We start from the raw sequence: 26,472 nt of genomic DNA on the forward strand, positions 1-26,472 counted from the left end.
AGGTCCCCATCACATCACAGTAAGTAGAGGTCCTCATCACATCACAGTAAGTAGAGGTCCTCATCACATCACAGTAAGTAGAGGTCCTCATCACATCACAGTAAGTAGAGGTCCTCATCACATCACAGTAAGTAGAGGTCCTCATCACAGTAAGTAGAGGTCCTCATCACATCACAGTAAGTAGAGGTCCACATCACAGTAAGTAGAGGTCCTCATCACATCACAGTAGAGACCATAGACCTACATAACTGTAGAGGGCTAGAGGCAGGGTTCAACCATAGACCATGTCAACTGTAGAGGGCTAGAGGCAGGGTTCAACCATAGACCATGTCAACTGTAGAGGGCTAGAGGCAGGGTTCAACCATAGACCTATCATAACTGTAGAGGGCTAAGGGCAGGGTTCAACCATCGACCTATCATAACTGTAGAGGGCTAGAGGCAGGGTTCAACCATAGACCTATCATAACTGTAGAGGGCTAGAGGCAGGGTTCAACCATAGACCAGGTCAACTGTAGAGGGCTAGAGGCAGGATTTAACCATAGACCAGGTCAACTGTAGAGGGCTAGAGGCAGGGTTCAACCATAGACCAGGTCAACTGTAGAGGGCTAGAGGCAGGGTTCAACCATAGACCATGTCAACTGTAGAGGGCTAGAGGCAGGGTTCAACCATAGACCATGTTAACTGTAGAGCCTCAAGAGGTGCTGAATGATTCATACTGTAAAGTGTTGTTCTTTGTTCCAGGCCTGTAGGATGGGGAAGAAAACTCCTCTTCCTGGACATTGATCATGTAAAGGATTACAGAGGTTAAAGTTCAACGTGACAATGTTAGTAAATGAACCACATGTTGTGTACCGTTTCAGATTTTATTTCAACAGTCAACATACATCTACTGCTTATCAGCTTCATCCAAATGTCCACATTGTCTGTTGTAAAACTAGCTATATTCTGACACAGCAACAACAACCCCATAACAGACCTACTATCTCTCACACACGTCCACACACTGTGGGAGCTGAACCTGTCTCAGGTCTGGGTCAGGACCACTGGTCTCAGGTCAGGGTTCAGGTCTGGGTGAGGACCACTGGTGTCAGGTCAGGGTTAGGACCACTGGTCTCAGGTCAGGGATGGGACCACTGACCTCAGGAGAAGGTTCAGGTCAGGGATGGGACCACTGGTCTCAGGTCAGGGTTCAGGTCTGGGTCAGGACCACTGGTCTCAGGACAAGGTTCAGGTCTGGGATGGGACCACTGTTCTCAGGACAAGGTTCAGGTCAGGGATGGGACCACTGGTCTCAGGTCAGGGTTCAGGTCTGGGTCAGGACCACTGGTCTCAGGTCAGGGATGGGACCACTGACCTCAGGAGAAGATTCAGGTCAGGGATGGGACCACTGGTCTCAGGTCAGGGTTCAGGTCTGGGCCACTGGTCTCAGGTCAGGGATGGGACCACTGGTCTCAGGTCAGGGTTCAGGTCAGGACCACTGTTCTCAGGTCAGGGATGGGACCACAGGGTTCAGGTCAGGGATGGGACCACTGACCTCAGGACAGGGTTCAGGTCAGGGATGGGACCACTGACCTCAGGACAAGGTTCAGGTCAGGGATGGGACCACTGGTCTCAGGACAGGGAAGGGACCACTGGTCTCCAGTCAGAACTTATTCAAAGCCTTTACCACAGGTATCAGTCATTACATCATTCCTTTACCACAGGTATCAGTCATTACATCATTACATCATTCCTTTACCACAGGTTTCAGTCATTACATCATTACATCATTCCTTTACCACAGGTTTCAATCATTCAGTTCAGTTATCCGTTCAGTTATCAACCACAGGTATCAATCATTACATCATTCCTTAACCACAGGTATCAGTCATTACATCATTCCTTAACCACAGGTATCAGTCATTACATCATTCCTTAACCACAGGTATCAGTCATTACATCATTCCTTTACCACAGGTATCAGTCATTACATCATTCCTTAACCACAGGTATCAGACATTACATCATTCCTTTACCACAGGTATCAATCATTACATCATTCCTTTACCACAGGTATCAGTCATTACATCATTCCTTAACCACAGGTATCAGACAAAACCCACAACCACACCGTTAATAATATATCATATTTAGCGCTTTAATCCAAAGTGACTTACAGTCATGCGTGCGTACATTTTACGTCTGGGCGGCCCCGGGAATCGAACCTACAACCCTGGGGTACAAGCGCCATGCTCTACCAACTGAGCTGTTCGGGAACTGTTCGGTAGCTGTTCGGTAGCTGTTCGGGAACTGTTCGGGAGCTGTTCGGTAGCTGTTCGGGAACTGTTCGGGAACTGTTCGGTAGCTGTTCGGGAACTGTTCAGTTGTTCCAGCATCTTTTCTTGCTGCTCAAATAAGACCTGAGATTTGAATTGTCAATCAGAAGAAGACGGAGGACCAGGAGAAGCCTCTAATTTGGATGTGTGAGGTATTGGATGATTTGACACAGGGCTATCAAGGATCTCTGATCGCGTTCTTCATAATGCTTCATAAAGACTTCTTAAGGTTTCATAAAGACTTCTTAAGGCTTCATAAGACTTCTTAAGGCTTCATAAAGACTTCATAAGGCTTCATAAAGACTTCATAAGGCTTCATAAAGACTTCTTAAGGCTTCATAAAGACTTCTTAAGGCTTCATAAAGACTTCATAACGCTTCATAAAGACTTCATAAGGCTTCATAAAGACTTCTTAAGGCTTCATAAAGACTTCTTAAGGCTTCATAAAGACTTCTTAAGGCTTCATAAAGACTTCTTAAGGCTTCATAAAGACTTCATAAGGCTTCATAAAGACTTCATAAGGCTTCATAAAGACTTCATAAGGCTTCATAAAGACTTCATAAGGCTTCATAAAGACTTCTTAAGGCTTCATAAAGACTTCTTAAGGCTTCATAAAGACTTCATAAGGCTTCATAAAGACTTCATAAGGCTTCATAAAGACTTCATAAGGCTTCATAAAGACTTCATAAGGCTTCATAAAGACTTCATAAGGCTTCATAAAGACTTCTTAAGGCTTCATAAAGACTTCATAAGGCTTCATAAAGACTTCTTAAGGCTTCATAAAGACTTCATAAGGCTTCATAAAGACTTCTTAAGGCTTCATAAAGACTTCATAAGGCTTCATAAAGACTTCTTAAGGCTTCATAAAGACTTCATAAGGCTTCATAAAGACTTCATAAGGCTTCATAAAGACTTCATAAGGCTTCATAAAGACTTCTTAAGGCTTCATAAAGACTTCATAAGGCTTCATAAAGACTTCATAAGGCTTCATAAAGACTTCATAAGGCTTCATAAAGACTTCATAAGGCTTCATAAAGACTTCATAAGGCTTCATAAAGACTTCATAAGGCTTCATAAAAGCTCCATGAATCCAACGTCAGGCAGACATCTACTGCTCCTTGACGACGATCATCAACATTCAGAAATAAATGAAAATGATGAACACTCATCCAAACAAAAGACTCAGTTTGTCTCAGTCCTCTCAGAGTTCACCTCTTCATCACATTCATCATCGTCACACAGCTGCTTTCTGCTTCCAGGTCAAAGTTCAACTACATGAATGCCAACTGTCGCGACACAAGTACACATAGAGCCACTTAGATCAACTCAAGGTTCAAGTCCCTAGTGGGATAATAAGATAACAAGTCTTTCCCTCAACATAGGTCTGATCTGAGGAGGTTATACTCCCTAGAACGGACGTTTCCATTCAAATCAATGATTCCGTAAGGGGTTGACTGGATGTCCCTCTCAGGACACCTCTATGACCTCCATGCTTCCTGAGAAGCTGCTGTGACTCCCCATCTCCTCCCTGGATCTAGTCTCGCCTCCTCCTCTCATCCTGTCTCCGAGTTCCATCTGACAGCTCCGTCTCTTCAGCTGCTTCTCCAAGGTGCTCTCCTCGTGCCAGCTCCTCCGTGAGTCCCCGTGGTCGCCGCTCCTCTGCCGCCCGCGCCGCCGCACCTCCTCCAACCCCTGACTCACGCTGTACGCCGCCACGCTGCCACCCCCCAGAATGTTAGCCCCGCCTCCTAAGATGGCGGAGGTGGAGTAGAAGTGGTGTGACTCGGAGAGGTACCATCCCCCCGACGACACGGTGACGGGACCCAATAGGATGTCAGAGTGCCAGCCCTTCAGGGCGGAGCCTAGGTTAGGGGCGGGCTTGGACAGGTGCTGCTGGGAACGCGATAGGCCGAACAGGAAGCCGGTGGTGTGAGGGGTGTGGTTAGAGTTCTCCTCCATACTGCCACTACGGTGGAGCTGCTGGGAACAGGAGAGGGGAGGTGGAGGAGGCTTAGCCTGGCTGGGCTGCTTCATGCTGGGCTGGTTGGAGGTGGTAGTGGTGCTGGTAGTGGTGGAGACTACAGGAGCAGCAGTGGGAGCTGCAGACGTAGCAGCAGGGTCTGCGGGACCGTCGTCCTGCTCCTTGTCAGGGCTCGGCTCAGGTGTAGACTGCTCTGACATCTCCTTCACAGGAGAGAACTGATACGGTTTCCCTGCAGGCTCCTTGAAGCTCACGGATGGGTTATAATACTCCTGGGCTCCGGGGTGGGATGTAGGGTGGGGATACGGCCTCATGGGGGCGCTGCTGCAGCCTCCTGGCTCCCTGTACGACTTGATGTCCAGAGAGAAGGACCTTTTCAGCCGTGCAGCGCTGTCCTCCGTCCCCTGGTCCAGCTGAAGGCCTTGGAGCCCCTGGAGAGCCTGGGCCAGGAGCCTCTCCTCTGGAGGCCAGGGGGCCAGGACACATGGCAGGGTCAGGGGCTCCAGCAGGGCCAGGGCAGGGTCTGGGAGGCTGGGGGTAGGGTTAGGGGGGTCGTGCTCTAGTGGGGGGTGGAGGAGAGGAGAGGATTTGACCCCGGTGGTTTCTCTGATCTCCGACCTTCCAGGAGTCTTGATCTTCTTTTCAAAGTCCAGCAGCTGACCCAGGAAGTTGAAGTTAGGAGAGATGGTGGGTCTCTTCTCCTTCACGAACCTGGAGAGGAAAGACAGAAACACACAGGACATCAGTAGAGACGCTGTAACACACTGGGTTGTTATAGAGTTGGGAAAACCTAGAGGGTCAAGACAGGGGACATTTATAACTGTAACACAGGACATCAGTAGAGACGCTGTAACACACTGGGTTGTTATAGAGTTGGGAAAACCTAGAGGGTCAATACAGGGGACATTTATAACTGTAACACAGGACATCAGTAGAGACGCTGTAACACACTGGGTTGTTATAGAGTTGGGAAAACCTAGAGGGTCAATACAGGGGACATTTATAACTGTAACACAGGACATCAGTAGAGACGCTGTAACACACTGGGTTGTTATAGAGTTGGGAAAACCTAGAGGGTCAAGACAGGGGACATTTATAACTGTAACACAGGACATCAGTAGAGACGCTGTAACACACTGGGTTGTTATAGAGTTGGGAAAACCTAGAGGGTCAAGACAGGGGACATTTATAACTGTAACACAGGACATCAGTAGAGACGCTGTAACACACTGGGTTGTTATAGAGTTGGGAAAACCTAGAGGGTCAAGACAGGGGACATTTATAACTGTAACACAGGACATCAGTAGAGACGCTGTAACACACTGGGTTGTTATAGAGTTGGGAAAACCTAGAGGGTCAAGACAGGGGACATTTATAACTGTAACACAGGACATCAGTAGAGACGCTGTAACACACTGGGTTGTTATAGAGTTGGGAAAACCTAGAGGGTCAAGACAGGGGACATTTATAACTGTAACACAGGACATCAGTAGAGACGCTGTAACACACTGGGTTGTTATAGAGTTGGGAAAACCTAGAGGGTCAAGACAGGGGACATTTATAACTGTAACACAGGACATCAGTAGAGACGCTGTAACACACTGGGTTGTTATAGAGTTGGGAAAACCTAGAGGGTCAATACAGGGGACATTTATAACTGTAACACAGGACATCAGTAGAGACGCTGTAACACACTGGGTTGTTATAGAGTTGGGAAAACCTAGAGGGTCAAGACAGGGGACATTTATAACTGTAACACAGGACATCAGTAGAGACGCTGTAACACACTGGGTTGTTATAGAGTTGGGAAAACCTAGAGGGTCAATACAGGGGACATTTATAACTGTAACACAGGACATCAGTAGAGACGCTGTAACACACTGGGTTGTTATAGAGTTGGGAAAACCTAGAGGGTCAATACAGGGGACATTTATAACTGTAACACAGGACATCAGTAGAGACGCTGTAACACACTGGGTTGTTATAGAGTTGGGAAAACCTAGAGGGTCAATACAGGGGACATTTATAACTGTAACACAGGACATCAGTAGAGATGCTGCTGAGGTTACCATCCCAGCCATCATTACAGCCCCCCACAGTGCAGTGTGTTCATTCAGGAGAACAAGCTGGGCCTTTCATGGAGTCATGTGACACACAGTGTTGTTTAATCAGGGGTCATGTGAGGATGGGTTCATTAAGACAGACAGGAAGAGGGGGTATCCTCTTAGTTACGGAGAACTTGGGAGGAGGGTGGTTGCTGAGTGGTCAAGTCCATAAGCAGGAAGGTGATGTGTACATGAGGCCTTGTGCCTTATTATGGTCCTACCGGGTTCAATCATCTCACCTGTAAATCCTTATTATGGTCCTACAGGGTTCAATCATCTCACCTGTAAATCCTTATTATGGTCCTACCGGGTTCAATCATCTCACCTGTAAATCCTTATTATGGTCCTACAGGGTTCAATCATCTCACCTGTAAATCCTTATTATGGTCCTACAGGGTTCAATCATCTCACCTGTAAATCCTTATTATGGTCCTACTGGGTTCAATCATCTCACCTGTAAATCCTTATTATGGTCCTACAGGGTTCATTCATCTCACCTGTAAATCCTTATTATGGGTTCAATCATCTCACCTGTAAATCCTTATTATGGTCCTACAGGGTTCAATCATCTCACCTGTAAATCCTTATTATGGTCCTATAGGGTTCAATCATCTCACCTGTAAATCCTTATTATGGTCCTACAGGGTTCAATCATCTCACCTGTAAATCCTTATTATGGTCCTACAGGGTTCAATCATCTCACCTGTAAATCCTTATTATGGTCCTACTGGGTTCAATCATCTCACCTGTAAATCCTTATTATGGTCCTACAGGGTTCAATCATCTCACCTGTAAGCTTCGTCTAGTGACATGTCCATCCTCGTCATGATGTAAGCGATAGCGATGGTTGCCGAGCGGGAGATGCCAGCCAGACAGTGGACCAGCACACAGGCGTTGGAGGCTTTGGCCTTCTCTATGAACTCTACAGATCTGTCCAACCAGGGGAGGATCTTCTCGCAGAAGCTGTCGTTGACAGGAACTCGCAGGAAGTGAGACTCAGGGATGTAGTCTGGTTTGGGACATGTGTTACTGGCATTCAGGACGTACGCTATCTCATTCTGCTGCATCACTTCCTGCAGAGGAGGGAGGAACACAGCTGGTTAGAATGCTTTACACACATCACTTCCTGCAGAGGAGGGAGGAATACAGCTGGTTAGAATGCTTTACACACATCACTTCCTGCAGAGGAGGGAGGAATAGAGCTGGTTAGAATGCTTTACACACATCACTTCCTGCAGAGGAGGGAGGAATACAGCTGGTTAGAATGCTTTACACACATCACTTCCTGCAGAGGAGGGAGGAATAGAGCTGGTTAGAATGCTTTACACACATCACTTCCTGCAGAGGAGGGAGGAATAGAGCTGGTTAGAATGCTTTACACACATCACTTCCTGCAGAGGAGGGAGGAATAGAGCTGGTTAGAATGCTTTACACACATCACTTCCTGCAGAGGAGGGAGGAATAGAGCTGGTTAGAATGCTTTACACACATCACTTCCTGCAGAGGAGGGAGGAATAGAGCTGGTTAGAATGCTTTACACACATCACTTCCTGCAGAGGAGGGAGGAATAGAGCTGGTTAGAATGCTTTACACACATCACTTCCTGCAGAGGAGGGAGGAATACAGCTGGTTAGAATGCTTTACACACATCACTTCCTGCAGAGGAGGGAGGAATACAGCTGGTTAGAATGCTTTACACACATCACTTCCTGCAGAGGAGGGAGGAATACAGCTGGTTAGAATGCTTTACACACATCACTTCCTGCAGAGGAGGGAGGAATAGAGCTGGTTAGAATGCTTTACACACATCACTTCCTGCAGAGGAGGGAGGAACACAGCTGGTTAGAATGCTTTACACACATCACTTCCTGCAGAGGAGGGAGGAACACAGCTGGTTAGAATGCTTTACACACATCACTTCCTGCAGAGGAGGGAGGAATACAGCTGGTTAGAATGCTTTACACACATCACTTCCTGCAGAGGAGGGAGGAACACAGCTGGTTAGAATGCTTTACACACATCACTTCCTGCAGAGGAGGGAGGAATACAGCTGGTTAGAATGCTTTACACACATCACTTCCTGCAGAGGAGGGAGGAATACAGCTGGTTAGAATGCTTTACACACATCACTTCCTGCAGAGGAGGGAGGAACACAGCTGGTTAGAATGCTATAATATATAGTAATATATCTAATACCTTGGTGAGTACGTCTCTCTGACAGCCCAGGTAGAGGTGAGGCAGGATGCGTGTTGGCCCAGAGGTGTTGAGGGGCAGGCAGGGCTGAGAGAGGCAGGTGGGGACCAGGCAGGACGTGGCCAGAAGAGCCTTACCTTCACATAGACCTGGAAACAGCTGGGAAAACGCTGAGAAACCACCTGAAGACAGACACACAGAAACATCCCAATCAAATAAAGGATGACAGAGGTTACTGTATTGGAGATACTAAAGGTTACTGTATTAGATACTAGAGGTTACTGTATTGGAGATACAGGGGGCGGCAGCGTAGCCTAGTGGTTAGAGCATTGGACTAGTAACCAGAAGGTTGCAAGTTCAAACCCCCGAGCTGACAAGGTACAAATCTGTCGTTCTGCCCCTGAACAGGCAGTTAACCCATTGTTCCCAGGCCGTCATTGAAAATAAGAATATGTTCTTAACTGACTTGCCTGGTTAAATAAAGGTAAAATTTAAATACTAGAGGTTACTGTATTAGAGATACTAGAGGTTACTGTATTAGATACTAGAGGTTACTGTATTAGAGATACTATAGGTTACTGTATTAGAGATACTAGAGGTTACTGTATTAGATACTAGAGGTTACTGTATTAGAGATCACACTATAAGTTACTGTATTAGATACTAGAGGTTACTGTATTGGAGACACTAGAGGTTACTGTATTAGATACTATAGGTTACTGTATTAGAGATACTAGAGGTTACTGTATTAGAGACACTAGAGGTTACTGTATTAGATACTATAGGTTACTGTATTAGAGATACTAGAGGTTACTTATTAGATACTAGAGGTTACTGTATTAGAGACACTAGAGGTTACTGTATTAGAGACACTAGAGGTTACTGTATTAGAGACACTAGAGATTACTGTATTAGAGACACTAGAGGTTACTGTATTAGAGACACTAGAGGTTACTTATTAGATACTAGAGGTTACTGTATTAGAGATACTAGAGGTTACTGTATTAGAGACACTAGAGGTTACTTATTAGATACTAGAGGTTACTGTATTAGAGATACTAGAGGTTACTGTATTAGAGATACTAGAGGTTACTGTATTAGAGATACTATAGGTTACTGTATTGGATACTAGAGGTTACTGTATTAGAGATACTAGAGATGACTGTATTAGAGACACTAGAGGTTACTGTATTAGAGATACTAGAGATGACTGTATTAGAGATACTCGAGGTTACTGTATTGGAGATACTAGAGGTTACTGTATTAGAGATACTCGAGGTTACTGTATTAGAGACACTAGAGGTTACTTATTAGATACTCGAGGTTACTGTATTAGAGACACTAGAGGTTACTTATTAGATACTAGAGGTTACTGTATTAGAGACACTAGAGGTTACTGTATTAGAGATACTATAGGTTACTGTATTAGAGATACTATAGGTTACTGTATTGGAGATACTAGAGATGACTGTATTAGATACTATAGGTTACTTATTAGATACTAGAGGTTACTGTATTAGAGACACTATAGGTTACTGTATTAGAGACACTAGAGGTTACTGTATTAGATACTAGAGGTTACTGTATTAGAGACACTATAGGTTACTGTATTAGAGATACTATAGGTTACTGTATTGGAGATACTAGAGATGACTGTATTAGATACTATAGGTTACTTATTAGATACTCGAGGTTACTGTATTAGAGACACTATAGGTTACTGTATTAGAGATACTATAGGTTACTTATTAGATACTAGAGGTTACTGTATTAGAGACACTAGAGGTTACTGTATTAGAGATACTATAGGTTACTGTATTAGAAATACTATAGGTTACTTATTAGATACTAGAGGTTACTGTATTAGAGACACTATAGGTTACTGTATTAGAGATACTATAGGTTACTTATTAGATACTAGAGGTTACTGTATTAGATACTATAGGTTACTGTATTAGAGATACTATAGGTTACTTATTAGATACTAGAGGTTACTGTATTAGAGATACTAGAGGTTACTGTATTAGAGATACTAGAGGTTACTGTATTAGAGATACTATAGGTTACTGTATTAGAGATACTATAGGTTACTTATTAGATACTAGAGGTTACTGTATTAGAGACACTATAGGTTACTGTATTAGAGATACTAGAGGTTACTGTATTAGAGATACTAGAGGTTACTGTATTAGAGATACTAGAGGTTACTGTATTAGATACTATAGGTTACTGTATTAGATACTTTAGGTTACTTATTAGATACTAGAGATGACTGTATTAGAGACACTAGAGGTTACTGTATTAGAGATACTATAGGTTACTGTATTAGAGACACTAGAGGTTACTGTATTAGAGACACTAGAGGTTACTGTATTAGAGACACTAGAGGTTACTGTATTAGAGACACTAGAGGTTACTGTATTAGAGATACTCGAGGTTACTGTATTAGAGATACTATAGGTTACTGTATTAGAGATACTCGAGGTTACTGTATTAGAGATCACACTATAGGTTACTGTATTAGATACTAGAGGTTACTGTATTAGATACTATAGGTTACTGTATTAGATACTAGAGGTTACTGTATTAGAGATCACACTATAGGTTACTGTATTAGATACTAGAGGTTACTGTATTAGATACTATAGGTTACTGTATTAGAGACACTAGAGGTTACTGTATTAGAGACACTAGAGGTTACTGTATTAGAGACACTAGAGGTTACTGTATTAGAGATACTCGAGGTTACTGTATTAGAGATACTATAGGTTACTGTATTAGAGATACTCGAGGTTACTGTATTGGAGGTACTATAGGTTACTGTATTAGAGATACTATAGGTTACTGTATTAGAGATACTCGAGGTTACTGTATTAGATACTAGAGGTTACTGTATTAGAGATACTCGAGGTTACTGTATTAGAGATACTATAGGTTACTGTATTAGAGATACTATAGGTTACTGTATTAGAGATACTCGAGGTTACTGTATTAGAGATACTCGAGGTTACTGTATTAGATACTAGAGGTTACTGTATTAGAGATACTCGAGGTTACTGTATTAGAGATACTATAGGTTACTGTATTAGAGACACTAGAGGTTACTGTATTAGATACTATAGGTTACTGTATTAGAGACACTAGAGGTTACTGTATTAGAGATACTATAGGCTACTGTATTAGATACACTATAGGTTACTGTATTAGAGATACTAGAGGTTACTGTATTAGAGATACTAGAGGTTACTGTATTAGATACTAGAGGTTACTGTATTAGAGATACTATAGGTTACTGTATTAGAGATACTCGAGGTTACTGTATTAGAGACACTAGAGGTTACTGTATTAGATACTAGAGGTTACTGTATTAGAGATACTCGAGGTTACTGTATTAGAGACACTAGAGGTTACTGTATTAGATACTAGAGGTTACTGTATTAGAGATACTATAGGTTACTGTATTAGAGACACTAGAGGTTACTGTATTAGATACTAGAGGTTACTGTATTAGAGATACTCGAGGTTACTGTATTAGAGACACTAGAGGTTACTGTATTAGATACTAGAGGTTACTGTATTAGAGATACTCGAGGTTACTGTATTAGAGACACTAGAGGTTACTGTATTAGATACTAGAGGTTACTGTATTAGAGATACTCGAGGTTACTGTATTAGAGATACTATAGGTTACTGTATTAGAGATACTCGAGGTTACTGTATTGGAGGTACTATAGGTTACTGTATTAGAGATACTATAGGTTACTGTATTAGAGATACTCGAGGTTACTGTATTAGATACTAGAGGTTACTGTATTAGAGATACTCGAGGTTACTGTATTAGAGATACTATAGGTTACTGTATTAGAGATACTCGAGGTTACTGTATTAGATACTAGAGGTTACTGTATTAGAGATACTCGAGGTTACTGTATTAGAGATACTATAGGTTACTGTATTAGAGATACTCGAGGTTACTGTATTAGATACTAGAGGTTACTGTATTAGAGATACTCGAGGTTACTGTATTAGAGATACTATAGGTTACTGTATTAGAGACACTAGAGGTTACTGTATTAGAGATACTATAGGTTACTGTATTAGAGACACTAGAGGTCACTGTATTAGAGATACTAGAGGTTACACATCGAACTTCGGTGTGAATGATAGATGCGTCAAAATCAGAATATGTATTTATTTTACAGAATTCCGACGAAAACATTGCAACATAGTTGGTCAAAAAAGGCCTTTAGTAACAAACTCTAATCTCACAAAGACCTGCACCATCATAAGACAAGCAGGCTCTGATATTGTACACTAAACCTGCCTAGCAACAGCAGCCAAACTGAATGGTTGTGTTGTACATTATTATCTAGCAGTGTTTATAGAGGAACAACCTGACCTGCTGAGTCCATTACACAATACTGATACACTGCCTTCTGCACCCAGCGACACACACACACACACCAGCCACCTGTACCAGCCGACCCTCAGACAAGCCCAGTCCTAGTTGCTTGGCAACCATGTACCCATGGCTCTCCAGCCTCTCCTTCAGATCTGTTCGTCCATGGATCCATCCTAAATCCATCCTAAATCTCCTCCTCTCTCATCGTCACTCTGCCTCTCTCCACCTCTCTCCTCGTCACTCTGCCTCTCTCCACCTCTCTCCTCCTCTCTCCTCCTCTCATCGTCACTCTGCCTCTCTCCACCTCTCTCCTCCTCTCATCGTCACTCTGCCTCTCTCCACCTCTCTCCTCCTCTCTCCACCTCTCCTCTCCTCTCTCCACCTCTCTCCTCCTCCTCTCTCACATGACAGAAATACTGATGAACCCATGTGATTTATAACATACAGGATGGATGTACAGCTGTGTATTGTATCCAGGGTTATTTTATTTATTTGACCTTTATTTAACTAGGCAAGTCAGTTAAGAACAAATTCTTATTTTCAATGACGGCCTGGGAACAGTGGGTTAACTGCCTGTTCAGGGGCAGAACGACAGATTTGTACCTTGTCAGCTCGGGGGTTTGAACTCGCAACCTTCCGGTTACTAGTCCAATGCTCTAACCACTAGGCTACGCTGCCGCCCCAGGGTAGCCTAGTGGAACCTTCCTCTGTGGGAAAAGCTTAGTGGTTTGAGTGACACAGTTTGATCAGTCTCATTTCAACACAGTCACTTCCCCATAGCAACCGTGGAGCTGCCGGATCAATGTCCATACTGCAACGTACTGCACCTGTCGTTAGAGTCAGTGACATTTGACTGTATTGTTTGTCAGGGCAGAGGACCAACAGCAGAATAATTCACTTCTCTCCAGGGAGAGTTATAATGTCTGATGTCATGTGATAACCTGATGTCAGATAAAGTCTAATGTTACAGGTGTTCTTAGTTTGGAGGGAAGTTCCAACCTGATGACATCATCATAGAAACAGGAAGCATATCTGAAAGGAAACAACTTCCTAACTGAGATTTGAGACAGTGAGACAGGAACCACAGAAAGCGGATCTAAAGGTACTTTTAAATGTCATCTGGGACTCTCTTTAAGTCTGACAGCGGTCCAGAATAAAACTGAGAGCCTTGGACAACTTATCTGGTGTAAACACACTCATTAAACCCATTCACGTCCTCATTTAACCCATTCACATCCTCATTTAACCCATTCACGTCCTCATTTAACCCATTCACATCCTCATCTAACCCATTTACGTCCTCATTTAACCCATTCACATCCTCATTTAACCCATTCACATCCTCATTTAACCCATTCACGTCCTCATTTAACCCATTCACGTCCTCATTTAACCCATTCACATCCTCATTTAACCCATTCACGTCCTCATTTAACCCATTCACGTCCTCAATTAACCCATTCACGTCCTCAATTAACCCATTCACGTCCTCATCGTCCTCATTTAACCCATTCACATCCTCATTTACCCATTCACGTCCTCATTTAACCTATTCACGTCCTCATCGTCCTCATTTAACCCATCCACGTCCTCAATTAACCCATTCACATCCTCATTTAACCCATTCACGTCCTCATTTAACCCATTCACGTCCTCATTTAACCCATTCACATCCTCATTTAACCCATTCACGTCCTCACGTCCTCATTTAACTCATTCACATCCTCACGTCCTCATTTAACCCATTCACGTCCTCATTTAACCCATTCACGTCCTCATTTAACCCATTCACGTCCTCATTTAACCTATTCACGTCCTCATCGTCCTCATTTAACCCATTCACGTCCACATTTTCAGTTAGCTGTCCTATCACCAGCAGCCATTTTCAGTTAGCTGTCCTATCACCAGCAGCCATTTTCAGTTAGCTGTCCTATCACCAGCAGCCATTTTCAGTTAGCTGTCCTATCACCAGCAGCCATTTTCAGTTAGCTGTCCTATCACCAGCAGCCATTTTCCGTTAGCTGTCCTATCACCAGCAGCCATTTTCAGTTAGCTGTCCTATCACCAGCAGCCATTTTCAGTTAGCTGTCCTATCACCAGCAGCCATTTTCAGTTAGCTGTCCTATCACCAGCAGCCATTTTCAGTTAGCTGTCCTATCACCAGCAGCCATTTTCAGTGAGCTGTCCTATCACCAGCAGCCATTTTCAGTGAGCTGTCCTATCACCAGCAGCCATTTTCAGTGAGCTGTCCTATCACCACCTCACTGGCCAGTGATGAATGAGTGAATGAGTACGTGTGAATGATGTTGTGAAAGGATGAAGGAAGGTAGCAGGATGTCCAGCATGTCAGCAGCCTAGTTCTAGCAGCTGATAGGAGAAGGGAGGGAGGAGGGGAACAGAGGAAGGAGAGAGAGAGAGAGGCAGTGAGGAGGATGAAGGGATGGAGGGGGAGGGAGGAGGGAAAGAGAGGAAGGAGAGAGAGAGAGAGGCAGTGAGGAAGATGAAGGGATGGAGGGGAGGGAAAGAGAGGAAGGGGAGAGAGAGAGAGGCAGTGAGGAAGATGAAGGGATGGAGGGGAGGGAAAGAGAGGAAGGGGAGAGAGAGAGAGGCAGTGAGGAAGATGAAGGGATGGAGGGGGAGGGAGGAGGGAAAGAGAGGAAGGGGAGAGAGAGAGAGGCAGTGAGGAAGATGAAGGGATGGAGGGGGAGGGAGGAGGGAAAGAGAGGAAGGAGAGAGAGAGAGAGGCAGTGAGGAAGATGAAGGGATGGAGGGGAGGGAAAGAGAGGAAGGGGAGAGAGAGAGAGGCAGTGAGGAAGATGAAGGGATGGAGGGGGAGGGAGGAGGGAAAGAGAGGAAGGGGAGAGAGAGAGAGGCAGTGAGGAAGATGACGGGCTGGAGGGCGAGGGAAAGAGATGAAGGGGAGAGAGGGGGGCAGTGAGGAGGATGAAGGGATGGAGGGGGAGGGAGGAGGGAAAGAGAGGAAGGGGAGAGAGAGTGAGGCAGTGAGGAAGATGACGGGCTGGAGGGCGAGGGAAAGAGAGGAAGGGGAGAGAGAGAGAGGCAGTGAGGAAGATGAAGGGATGGAGGGGGAGGGAGGAGGGAAAGAGAGGAAGGGGAGAGAGAGAGAGGCAGTGAGGAAGATGACGGGCTGGAGGGCGAGGGAAAGAGAGGAAGGGGAGAGAGAGAGAGGCAGTGAGGAAGATGAAGGGATGGAGGGGGAGGGAGGAGGGAAAGAGAGGAAGGGGAGAGAGAGAGAGGCAGTGAGGAAGATGACGGGCTGGAGGGGGAGGGAGGAGGGAAAGAGAGGAAGGGGAGAGAGAGAGAGGCAGTGAGGAAGATGACGGGATGGAGGGGGAGGGTGGAGGGAAAGAGAGGAAGGGGAGAGAGAGAGAGGCAGTGAGGAAGATGACGGGCTGGAGGGGGAGGGAGGAGGGAAAGAGAGGAAGGGGAGAGAGAGAGAGGCAGTGAGGAAGATGACAGGATGGAGGGCGAGGGAAAGAGAGGAAGGGGAGAGAGAGAGAGGCAGTGAGGAAGATGACGGGCTGGAGGGGGAGGGAGGAGGGAAAGAGAGGAAGGGGAGAGAGAGAGAGGCAGTGAGGAAGATGACGGGCTGGAGGGCGAGGGAAAGAGAGGAAGGGGAGAGAGAGAGAGGCAGTGAGGAAGATGAAGGGATGGAGGGGGAGGGAGGAGTGAAAGAGAGGAAGGGGAGAGAGAGAGAGGCAGTGAGGAAGATGACGGGCTAAGTGAGTGTGTCTAACCTGAGAGCAGGTGTACGGAAGGGAAGCTCCTCTCCAGCTTGTCCAATAGGACGGTAAGGAAGGCCTCCGAGGGAAGAGTCAAGGGGTCAGATGAACTCTGGTCATAAACCACCACCTCCTGACCGCCCACTCGCTCCAACTAGGAGAAAAAGAGAGAGAGGGGAAGAGGAAGGGTCAACAGAAACATTCAGAGAGAGAGAGGAAGAGGAAGAGGAAGAGAAACATTCAGAGAGAGAGAGGAAGAGGAAGAGTTCAGAGAAACATTCAGAGAGAGAGAGAGGAAGAGGAAGAGTTCAGAGAAACATTCAGAGAGAGAGGAGGAAGATGAAGAGTTAACAGAAACATTCAGGGAGAGAGAGGAGGAAGAGTTAACAGAAACATTAAGAGAGAGAGAGGAGGAAGAGTTAACAGAAACATTCAGGGAGAGAGGAGGAAGAGTTACTCAAACAGTCTTGTAATCTAAAACAAACAAACACATATTCACAATCAGCAATCATTGATTATGTATTGTTGGTCTAAATATTTTAGTGATCAGACAATCACAAAGTCAACATTCAGATCACTGGCTGCCCCGGCAACACAATCCCAAAGCAGAACCTGTCATTCTCCCTCTGAAACACAACATCATGAATAAACAGAACCTGTCATGTCTCTCTGAACCAGGAGGATCTGTCATTCTCCCTCTGAAACACAACATCATGAATAAACAGAACCTGTCATGTCTCTCTGAACCAGAAGGATCTGTCATTCTCCCTCTGAAACACAACATCATGAATAAACAGAACCTGTCATGTCTCTCTGAACCAGGAGGATCTGTCATTCTCCCTCTGAAACACAACATCATGAATAAACAGAACCTGTCATGTCTCTCTGAACCAGAAGGAGCTGTCATTTTGGTATAACTAGTTGGAGACGTTTTACCAGTCAGGTTGATATGCCAGGTTTATATGTCATGTACCAGTCAGGTTGATATGTCATGTACCAGTCAGGTTTATATGTCATGTACCAGTCAGGTTGATATGTCATGTACCAGTCAGGTTGATATGTCATGTACCAGTCAAGTTGACATGTCCTGTACCAGTCAAGTTGATATGTCCTGTACCAGCCAGGTTGATATGTCATGTACCAGTCAGGTCGATATGTCATGTACCAGCGAGGTCGATATGCCATGTACCAGTCAGGTCGATATGGCATGTACCAGCCAGGTTGATATGTCATGTACCAGTCGGGTTGATGTGGCATGTGACAGTCAGGTTGATATGTCATGTACCAGCCAGGTTGATATGTCATGTGCCAGTCAGGTTGATATGTCCTGTACCAGTCAGGTTGATATGTCATGTACCAGTCAGGTTGATATGTCATTTACCAGTCAGGTTGATATGTCCTGTACCAGTCAGGTTGACATGTCATTTACCAGTCAGGTCGATATGTCAGGTTGATATGTCATGTACCAGTCAGGTTGATATGTCATGTACCAGGCAGGTTGATATGTCATGTACCAGTCAGGTTGATATGTCGGGTTGACATGTCATGTACCAGCCAGGTTGATATGTCATGCACCAGTCGGGTTGATATGTCAGGTTGACATGTCATGTACCTGTCAGGTTGATATTCCATGTACCAGTCAGGTTGATATGTCATTTATCAGTCAGGTCGATGTCAGGTTGATATGTCATGTACCAGGCAGGTTGATATGTCATGTACCAGTCAGGTTGATATGTCAGGTTGATATGGCATGTACCAGTCGGGTTGATATGTCAGGTTGATATGGCATGTACCAGTCGGGTTGATATGTCAGGTTGATATGGCATGTACCAGTCAGGCTGATATGTCGTGTACCACTCATGTTGATATGTCATGTACCTGTCAGGTTGATATGTCAGGTTGATATGTCATGTACCAGTCAGGTTGATATGTCATTTACCAGTCAGGTCGATATGTCAGGTTGATATGTCATGTACCAGTCAGGTTGATATTCCATGTACCAGTCAGGTTGCTATGGCATGTACCAGTCAGGTTGATATGTCATGTACCAGTCAGGTTGATATGTCATGTACCAGTCAGGTTGATATGTCCTGTACCAGTCAGGTTGATATGTCAGGTTGATATGTCAGGTTGATATATAATGTACCAGTCAGGTTGATATGTCATGTACCAGCCAGGTTGATATGTCATGTATAACCGGTTGGAAACAGAGTGATTGTGTGGTTTACAGTTCTATGGTCCTATTCTAGGGTGGAAAGTTCCGCTGCGGTGCCCTTGAACGCACACACACACACACACACACACACACACAGACACACACACACACACACACACACATACACACACACACACACACACACACACACACACACACACACACACACACACACACACACACACACACACACACACACACACCTGACCTAAATAGCTTGTTGATATCCAGTTTCCACTGCTATGAATAGATATGATTTGAGTCCTCCTGTAGATAGGACTAAAGCCAGATGTACATTACATGTTGTTATTCCCCAACTGCAGGCTACGATCAGCTCATGGAGATTTTTTCTAAATCGGAAGAAATCAGAGCAAACCTAACCTGGAAGCACATAGCCCATTTCAGGTTGATGGGCTCCCGAGAACTCTACGGGCACTTAAGGCACCCCAAGATGACGGGCTGGAGGGGGAGGGAGGAAACACTCTACGGGCACTTAAGGCACCCCAAGATGACGGGCTGGAGGGGGAGGGAGGAAACACCCCAATAACTTTTATACATGTTGAATACTTTATTTAACTAGTCAGTTAAGAACAAATACTTATTTACTATGACGACCTAGGAACAGTGGGTTAACTGGTCTAGGAACAGTGGGTTAACTGGTCTAGGAACAGTGGGTTAACTGGTCTAGGAACAGGGGGTTAACTGGTCTAGGAACAGTGGGTTAACTGGTCTAGGAACAGTGGGTTAACTGGTCTAGGAACAGTGGGTTAATTAATTGGTCTAGGAACAGTGGGTTAACTAACTGGTCTAGGAACAGTGGGTTAACTGGTCTAGGAACAGTGGGTTAACTGGTCTAGGAACAGTGGGTTAACTAACTGGTCTAGTCCAACACTCTAACCACTAGGCTACCTGCTGGTTACTAGTCCAACACTCTAACCACTAGGCTACCTGCTGGTTACTAGTCCAACGCTCTAACCACTAGGCTACCTGTTGGTGACTAGTCCAACGCTCTATCCACTAGACTACCTGCTGGTTACTAGTCCAACGCTCTAACCACTAGGCTACCTGCTGGTTACTAGTCCAAAGCTCTAACCACTAGGCTACCTGCTGGTTACTAGTCCAACACTCTAACCACTAGGCTACCTGCTGGTTACTAGTCCAACACTCTAACCACTAGGCTACCTGCTGGTTACTAGTCCAACGCTCTAACCACTAGGCTACCTGCTGGTTACTAGTCCAACGCTCTAACCACGAGGCTACCTGCTGGTTACTAGTCCAACGCTCTAACCACTAGGCTACCTGCTCTAACCACTAGGCTACCTGCTGGTTACTAGTCCAACGCTCTAACCACTAGGCTACCTGCTGGTTACTAGTCCAACGCACTAACCACTAGGCTACCTGCTCTAACCACTAGGCTACCTGCTGGTTACTAGTCCAACGCTCTAACCACTAGGCTACCTGCTGGCTTTACTTCCGGCGCCGACAGAGATGGCCGCCTCGCTTCGCGTTCCTAGGAACTATGCAGTTTTTTGTTATTTCTTACATTGGTACCCCAGGTCATCTTAGGTTTCATTACATACAGTCGAGAAGAACTACTGAATATAAGAGCAGCGTCAACTCACCATCAGTACGACCAAGAATATGACTTTCGCGAAGCGGATCCTGCGTTCTACCTTCCACCCAGGACAACGGAATGGATCCCAGCCGGCGACCCCAAAACAATGACGTTGTAAAAGAGGCAAACGAAGCGGTCTTCTGGTCAGGCTCTGGAGACGGGCACATCGCACGCCACTCCCTAGCATTCTACTCGCCAATGTCCAGTCTCTTGACAAGGTTGATGAAATCCGAGCAAGGGTAGCATTCCAGAGGGACATCAGAGACTGTAACGTTCTTTGCTTCACGGAAACATGGCTCACTTGAGAGACTCTATCGGAGTCGGTGCAGCCAGCTGGTTTCTCCACGCATCGCGCCGACAGAAACAAACATCTTTCTGGTAAGAAGAGGGGCGGGGGCATATGCTTTATGGTTAACGAGACGTGGTGTGGTCACAACAACATACAGGAACTCAAGTCCTTCTGTTCACCTGATTTAGAATTCCTCACAATCAAATGTCGACCACATTATCTACCAAGAGAATTCTCTTTGATTATAATCACAGCCGTATATATTCCCCCCCAAGCAGACACATCGATGGCTCTGAACTAACTTTATTTGACTCTTTGCAAACTGGAATCCACACATCCTGAGGCTGCATTCATTGTAGCTGGGGATTTTAACAATGCCAATCTGAAAACAAGACTCCCTAAATTGTATCAGCATATCGATTGCGCAACCAGGGCTGGTAAAACCTTAGATCATTGCTATTCTAACTTCCGCGATGCATATAAGGCCCTCCCCCGCCCTCCTTTCGGAAAAGCTGACCACGACTCCATTTTGTTGCTCCCTGCCTACAGACAGAAGCTAAAACAAGAAGCTCCCGCGCTGAGGTCTGTTCAACGCTGGTCCGACCAATCTGATTCCACGCTCCAAGACTGCTTCCATCACGTGGACTGGGATATGTTTCATATTGCGTCAAACAACAACATTGACGAATATGCTGATTCGGTGAGCGAGTTCATTAGAACGGGCATTGAAGATGTCGTTCCCATAGCAACGATTAAAACATTCCCTAACCAGAAACCGTGGATTGCTGGCAGCATTCGCATGAAACTGAAAGCGCGAACCACTGCTTTTAATCAGGGCAAGGTGACCGGAAACATGACCGAATACTGATTAATGTCTTTCCAACTCTCGCTTTCCCCTCCTTGCTACATTTGACCTCACTCTTTCCCAGTCCCCTCCAACTCACAAGGCAGGCAATACGCTTGTCCTCATCTTTACTAGAGGCTGCTCACCTACTAACCTCACAGCAACACCTCTCCAGGTCTCTGATCACTACTTTGTTCTCCTTTCTGTCTCCCTTTCCAGCCCTAACCACTCACCCTACACAGTCACGCACCGTCACAATCTTTGCTCTCTCTCTCCTCTCCTATCCTATTATCTCTAACCACTCATCCCCTACCCAGATGGTCTCTCTCTCTCCCACTACTCTCTCCTCTCCTATCCTATCATCTCTAACCACTCAGCCCCTACCCAGATGGTCGGTCTCTCTCTCTCTCTCTCTCTCTCTCTCTCTCTCTCTTTCTCTCTCTCTCTCTCTACTCTCTCCTCTTCTATCCTATCATCTCTCCCTTCTGCTAAATCCTTCTCCTTCCTGTCTCCTAATTCTGCCTCTTCGACCTCACTCTCCTACCTTTTCACATCCTATGTCTCACACTGTCCCAGTCCAAGCTCTTCTCTGTCCTGGTACCCCAATGGTGGAACCAGCTTCTCCGTGAAGCTAGGACATCTTCTGAAAACATCTGAAACCTCTTCAAAGAGTTAAATAATCCCCTCCCACCCTTACTAGCTCTAACTTAGCTGACAGATACTTTACTGACTATGACTGGTCCACCTAGCTATCTGAAGATGAATGTACTGACTATGAATGGTCCACCTAGCTATCTGAAGATGAATGTACTGACTATGACTGGTCCATCTAGCTATCTGGAGATGAATGTCCTGACTATTACTGGTCCACCTAGCTATCTGAAGATGAATGTACTGACTATGACTGGTCCACCTAGCTATCTGAAGATGAATGTAATGACTATGACTGGTCCATCTAGCTATCTGGAGATGAATGTCCTGACTATGACTGGTCCACCTAGCTATCTGAAGATGAATGTACTGACTATGACTGGTCCACCTAGCTATCTGAAGATGAATGTACTGACTATGACTGGTCCATCTAGCTATCTGGAGATGAATGTCCTGACTATGACTGGTCCACCTAGCTATCTGAAGATGAATGTACTGACTATGAATGGTCCACCTAGCTATCTGAAGATGAATGTACTGACTATGACTGGTCCATCTAGCTATCTGGAGATGAATGTCCTGACTATTACTGGTCCACCTAGCTATCTGAAGATGAATGTACTGACTATGACTGGTCCATCTAGCTATCTGGAGATGAATGTCCTGACTATGACTGGTCCATCTAGCTATCTGAAGATGAATGTACTGACTGTAAGTCTCTCTAGCTATCTGATGATGAATGTACTGACTGTAAGTCTCTCTAGCTATCTGAAGATGAATGTACTGACTGTAAGTCTCTCTAGCTATCTGATGATGAATGTACTGACTGTAAGTCTCTCTAGCTATCTGATGATGAATGTACTGACTATAAGTCTCTCTAGCTATCTGGAGATGAATGTACTGACTGTAAGTCTCTCTAGCTATCTGATGATGAATGTACTGACTGTAAGTCTCTCTAGCTATCTGATGATGAATGTACTGACTGTAAGTCTCTCTAGCTATCTGAAGATGAATGTACTGACTGTAAGTCTCTCTAGCTATCTGATGATGAATGTACTGACTGTAAGTCTCTCTAGCTATCTGATGATGAATGTACTGACTGTAAGTCTCTCTAGCTATCTGATGATGAATGTACTGACTGTAAGTCTCTCTAGCTATCTGATGATGAATGTACTGACTGTAAGTCTCTCTAGCTATCTGATGATGAATGTACTGACTGTAAGTCTCTCTAGCTATCTGATGATGAATGTACTGACTGTAAGTCTCTCTAGCTATCTGAAGATGAATGTACTGACTGTAAGTCTCTCTAGCTATCTGATGATGAATGTACTGACTGTAAGTCTCTCTAGCTATCTGATGATGAATGTACTGACTGTAAGTCTCTCTAGCTATCTGATGATGAATGTACTGACTGTAAGTCTCTCTAGCTATCTGATGATGAATGTACTGACTGTAAGTCTCTCTAGCTATCTGATGATGAATGTACTGACTGTAAGTCTCTCTAGCTATCTGATGATGAATGTACTGACTGTAAGTCTCTCTAGCTATCTGATGATGAATGTACTGACTGTAAGTCTCTCTAGCTATCTGATGATGAATGTACTGACTGTAAGTCTCTCTAGCTATCTGATGATGAATGTACTGACTGTAAGTCTCTCTAGCTATCTGAAGATGAATGTACTGACTGTAAGTCTCTCTAGCTATCTGATGATGAATGTACTGACTGTAAGTCTCTCTAGCTATCTGATGATGAATGTACTGACTGTAAGTCTCTCTAGCTATCTGATGATGAATGTACTGACTGTAAGTCTCTCTAGCTATCTGATGATGAATGTACTGACTGTAAGTCTCTCTAGCTATCTGATGATGAATGTACTGACTGTAAGTCTCTCTAGCTATCTGATGATGAATGTACTGACTGTAAGTCTCTCTAGCTATCTGATGATGAATGTACTGACTGTAAGTCTCTCTAGCTATCTGATGATGAATGTACTGACTGTAAGTCTCTCTAGCTATCTGATGATGAATGTACTGACTGTAAGTCTCTCTAGCTATCTGATGATGAATGTACTGACTGTAAGTCTCTCTAGCTATCTGATGATGAATGTACTGACTGTAAGTCTCTCTAGCTATCTGATGATGAATGTACTGACTGTAAGTCTCTCTAGCTATCTGATGATGAATGTACTGACTGTAAGTCTCTCTAGCTATCTGATGATGAATGTACTGACTGTAAGTCTCTCTAGCTATCTGATGATGAATGTACTGACTGTAAGTCTCTCTAGCTATCTGATGATGAATGTACTGACTGTAAGTCTCTCTAGCTATCTGATGATGAATGTACTGACTGTAAGTCTCTCTAGCTATCTGATGATGAATGTACTGACTGTAAGTCTCTCTAGCTATCTGATGATGAATGTACTGACTGTAAGTCTCTCTAGCTATCTGATGATGAATGTACTGACTGTAAGTCTCTCTAGCTATCTGATGATGAATGTACTGACTGTAAGTCTCTCTAGCTATCTGATGATGAATGTACTGACTGTAAGTCTCTCTAGCTATCTGATGATGAATGTACTGACTGTAAGTCTCTCTAGCTATCTGATGATGAATGTACTGACTGTAAGTCTCTCTAGCTATCTGATGATGAATGTACTGACTGTAAGTCTCTCTAGCTATCTGATGATGAATGTACTGACTGTAAGTCTCTCTAGCTATCTGATGATGAATGTACTGACTGTAAGTCTCTCTAGCTATCTGATGATGAATGTACTGACTGTAAGTCTCTCTAGCTATCTGATGATGAATGTACTGACTGTAAGTCTCTCTGGGCGTCTGCTAAATGACTAACATGTCAAAGTAAATTTATTTTTCGGAGCATAACAATGCCCATACAAGGAAGGCGGTACCTTCCTCGGTTGCCATGAGGATTTCCTTACTGAACATGAGCAAACCTGCACAGCAAAGGAGGAGGAAGAAGAGGGAGAGGAAGAAGAGGAAGAGGAAGAGGAGGAAGAGGAGGAGGAGCAGGTGGAGGAAGAGGAGGAAGAAGAGGAAGAGGAGGAGGAGGAAGAGGAGGAGGAGGAGGAGGAAGAGGAGGAGGAGGAAGATGAGCCATCCAGATACTGAAACAGTTTCATCTGTATCTGGTGAGAGACAAGGCTCTTTGACTTTGGTCTGAAGTCTGAGAGCTGCACCGAACAGTTAAGCCCCCCTCACAACTTCAGCCTTAATGACATGATTGTTGAGTATATTGTCATGTTGCTAACTGGAGGCAGAACACAGACCTAAAGAGCCCTGTTTGAGCATATGGAAATGGAAGTGTGTAAGTACCTGTCTCTCTCAGTCCCTGAGCCTCAGATGACCCTCAGACTATTTCCACTAAGGAAGGACCTCTGTGGCTTGGCAGCAGCTCAGAATTCAACACACTCAAGGAAGCTCTACTTTCCCTACCGCGTTAAGAAGCTCTACTTTCCCTACCGCGTTAAGAAGCTCTACTTTCTCTACCGCGTTAAGAAGCTCTACCTTCTCTACCGCGTTAAGATGCTCTACTTTCCCTACCGCGTTAAGAAGCTCTACCTTCTCTACCGCGTTAAGAAGCTCTACTTTCCCTACCGCGTTAAGAAGCTCTACTTTCTCTACCGCGTTAAGAAGCTCTACCTTCTCTACCACGTTAAGATGCTCTACTTTCCCTACCGCGTTAAGAAACTCTACCTTCACTACCGCGTTAAGAAGCTCTACTTTCCCTACCGCGTTAAGAAGCTCTACCTTCACTACCGCGTTAAGCTCTACTTTCTCTACCGCGTTAAGAAGCTCTACCTTCACTACCGCGTTAAGAAGCTCTACTTTCCCTACCGTGTTAAGAAACTCTACTTTCCCTACCGCGTTAAGAAGCTCTACCTTCACTACCGCGTTAAGAAGCTCTACTTTCCCTACCACGTTAAGAAACTCTACTTTCTCTACCGCGTTAAGAAACTCTACCTTCTCTACCGCGTTAAGAAGCTCTACCTTCACTACCGCGTTAAGAAGCTCTACCTTCACTACCGCGTTAAGAAACTCTACTTTCCCTACCGTGTTAAGAAACTCTACTTTCCCTACCGCGTTAAGAAGCTCTACCTA

General features: G+C 44.7%; 1 protein-coding gene across 2 annotated transcripts in view; it reads right to left on the reverse strand.

Annotated features, from left to right (window-relative positions):
- Positions 1 to 849: 849 nt before the first annotated feature.
- LOC116371238 (dual specificity protein phosphatase 16-like) overlaps positions 850 to 26,472 on the reverse strand; it is a 49,542-nt gene continuing 23,919 nt past the window's right edge. For both annotated transcript variants that reach the window (XM_031820098.1, XM_031820097.1), the window contains exons 4-7: positions 16,755 to 16,893; positions 8,598 to 8,776; positions 7,191 to 7,474; positions 850 to 5,007 (exon numbers count right to left, since the gene is read on the reverse strand). In XM_031820098.1, coding sequence (XP_031675958.1) covers positions 3,783 to 5,007; positions 7,191 to 7,474; positions 8,598 to 8,776; positions 16,755 to 16,893 — 1,827 coding nt within the window. In that variant the 3' untranslated portion in view covers positions 850 to 3,782. The remainder of the gene's footprint in view (positions 5,008 to 7,190; positions 7,475 to 8,597; positions 8,777 to 16,754; positions 16,894 to 26,472) is intronic.

This window comes from Oncorhynchus kisutch, unplaced genomic scaffold (genome assembly GCF_002021735.2).
Source record: "Oncorhynchus kisutch isolate 150728-3 unplaced genomic scaffold, Okis_V2 scaffold3040, whole genome shotgun sequence".
NCBI classification, from domain to species: Eukaryota; Metazoa; Chordata; class Actinopteri; order Salmoniformes; family Salmonidae; genus Oncorhynchus; species Oncorhynchus kisutch.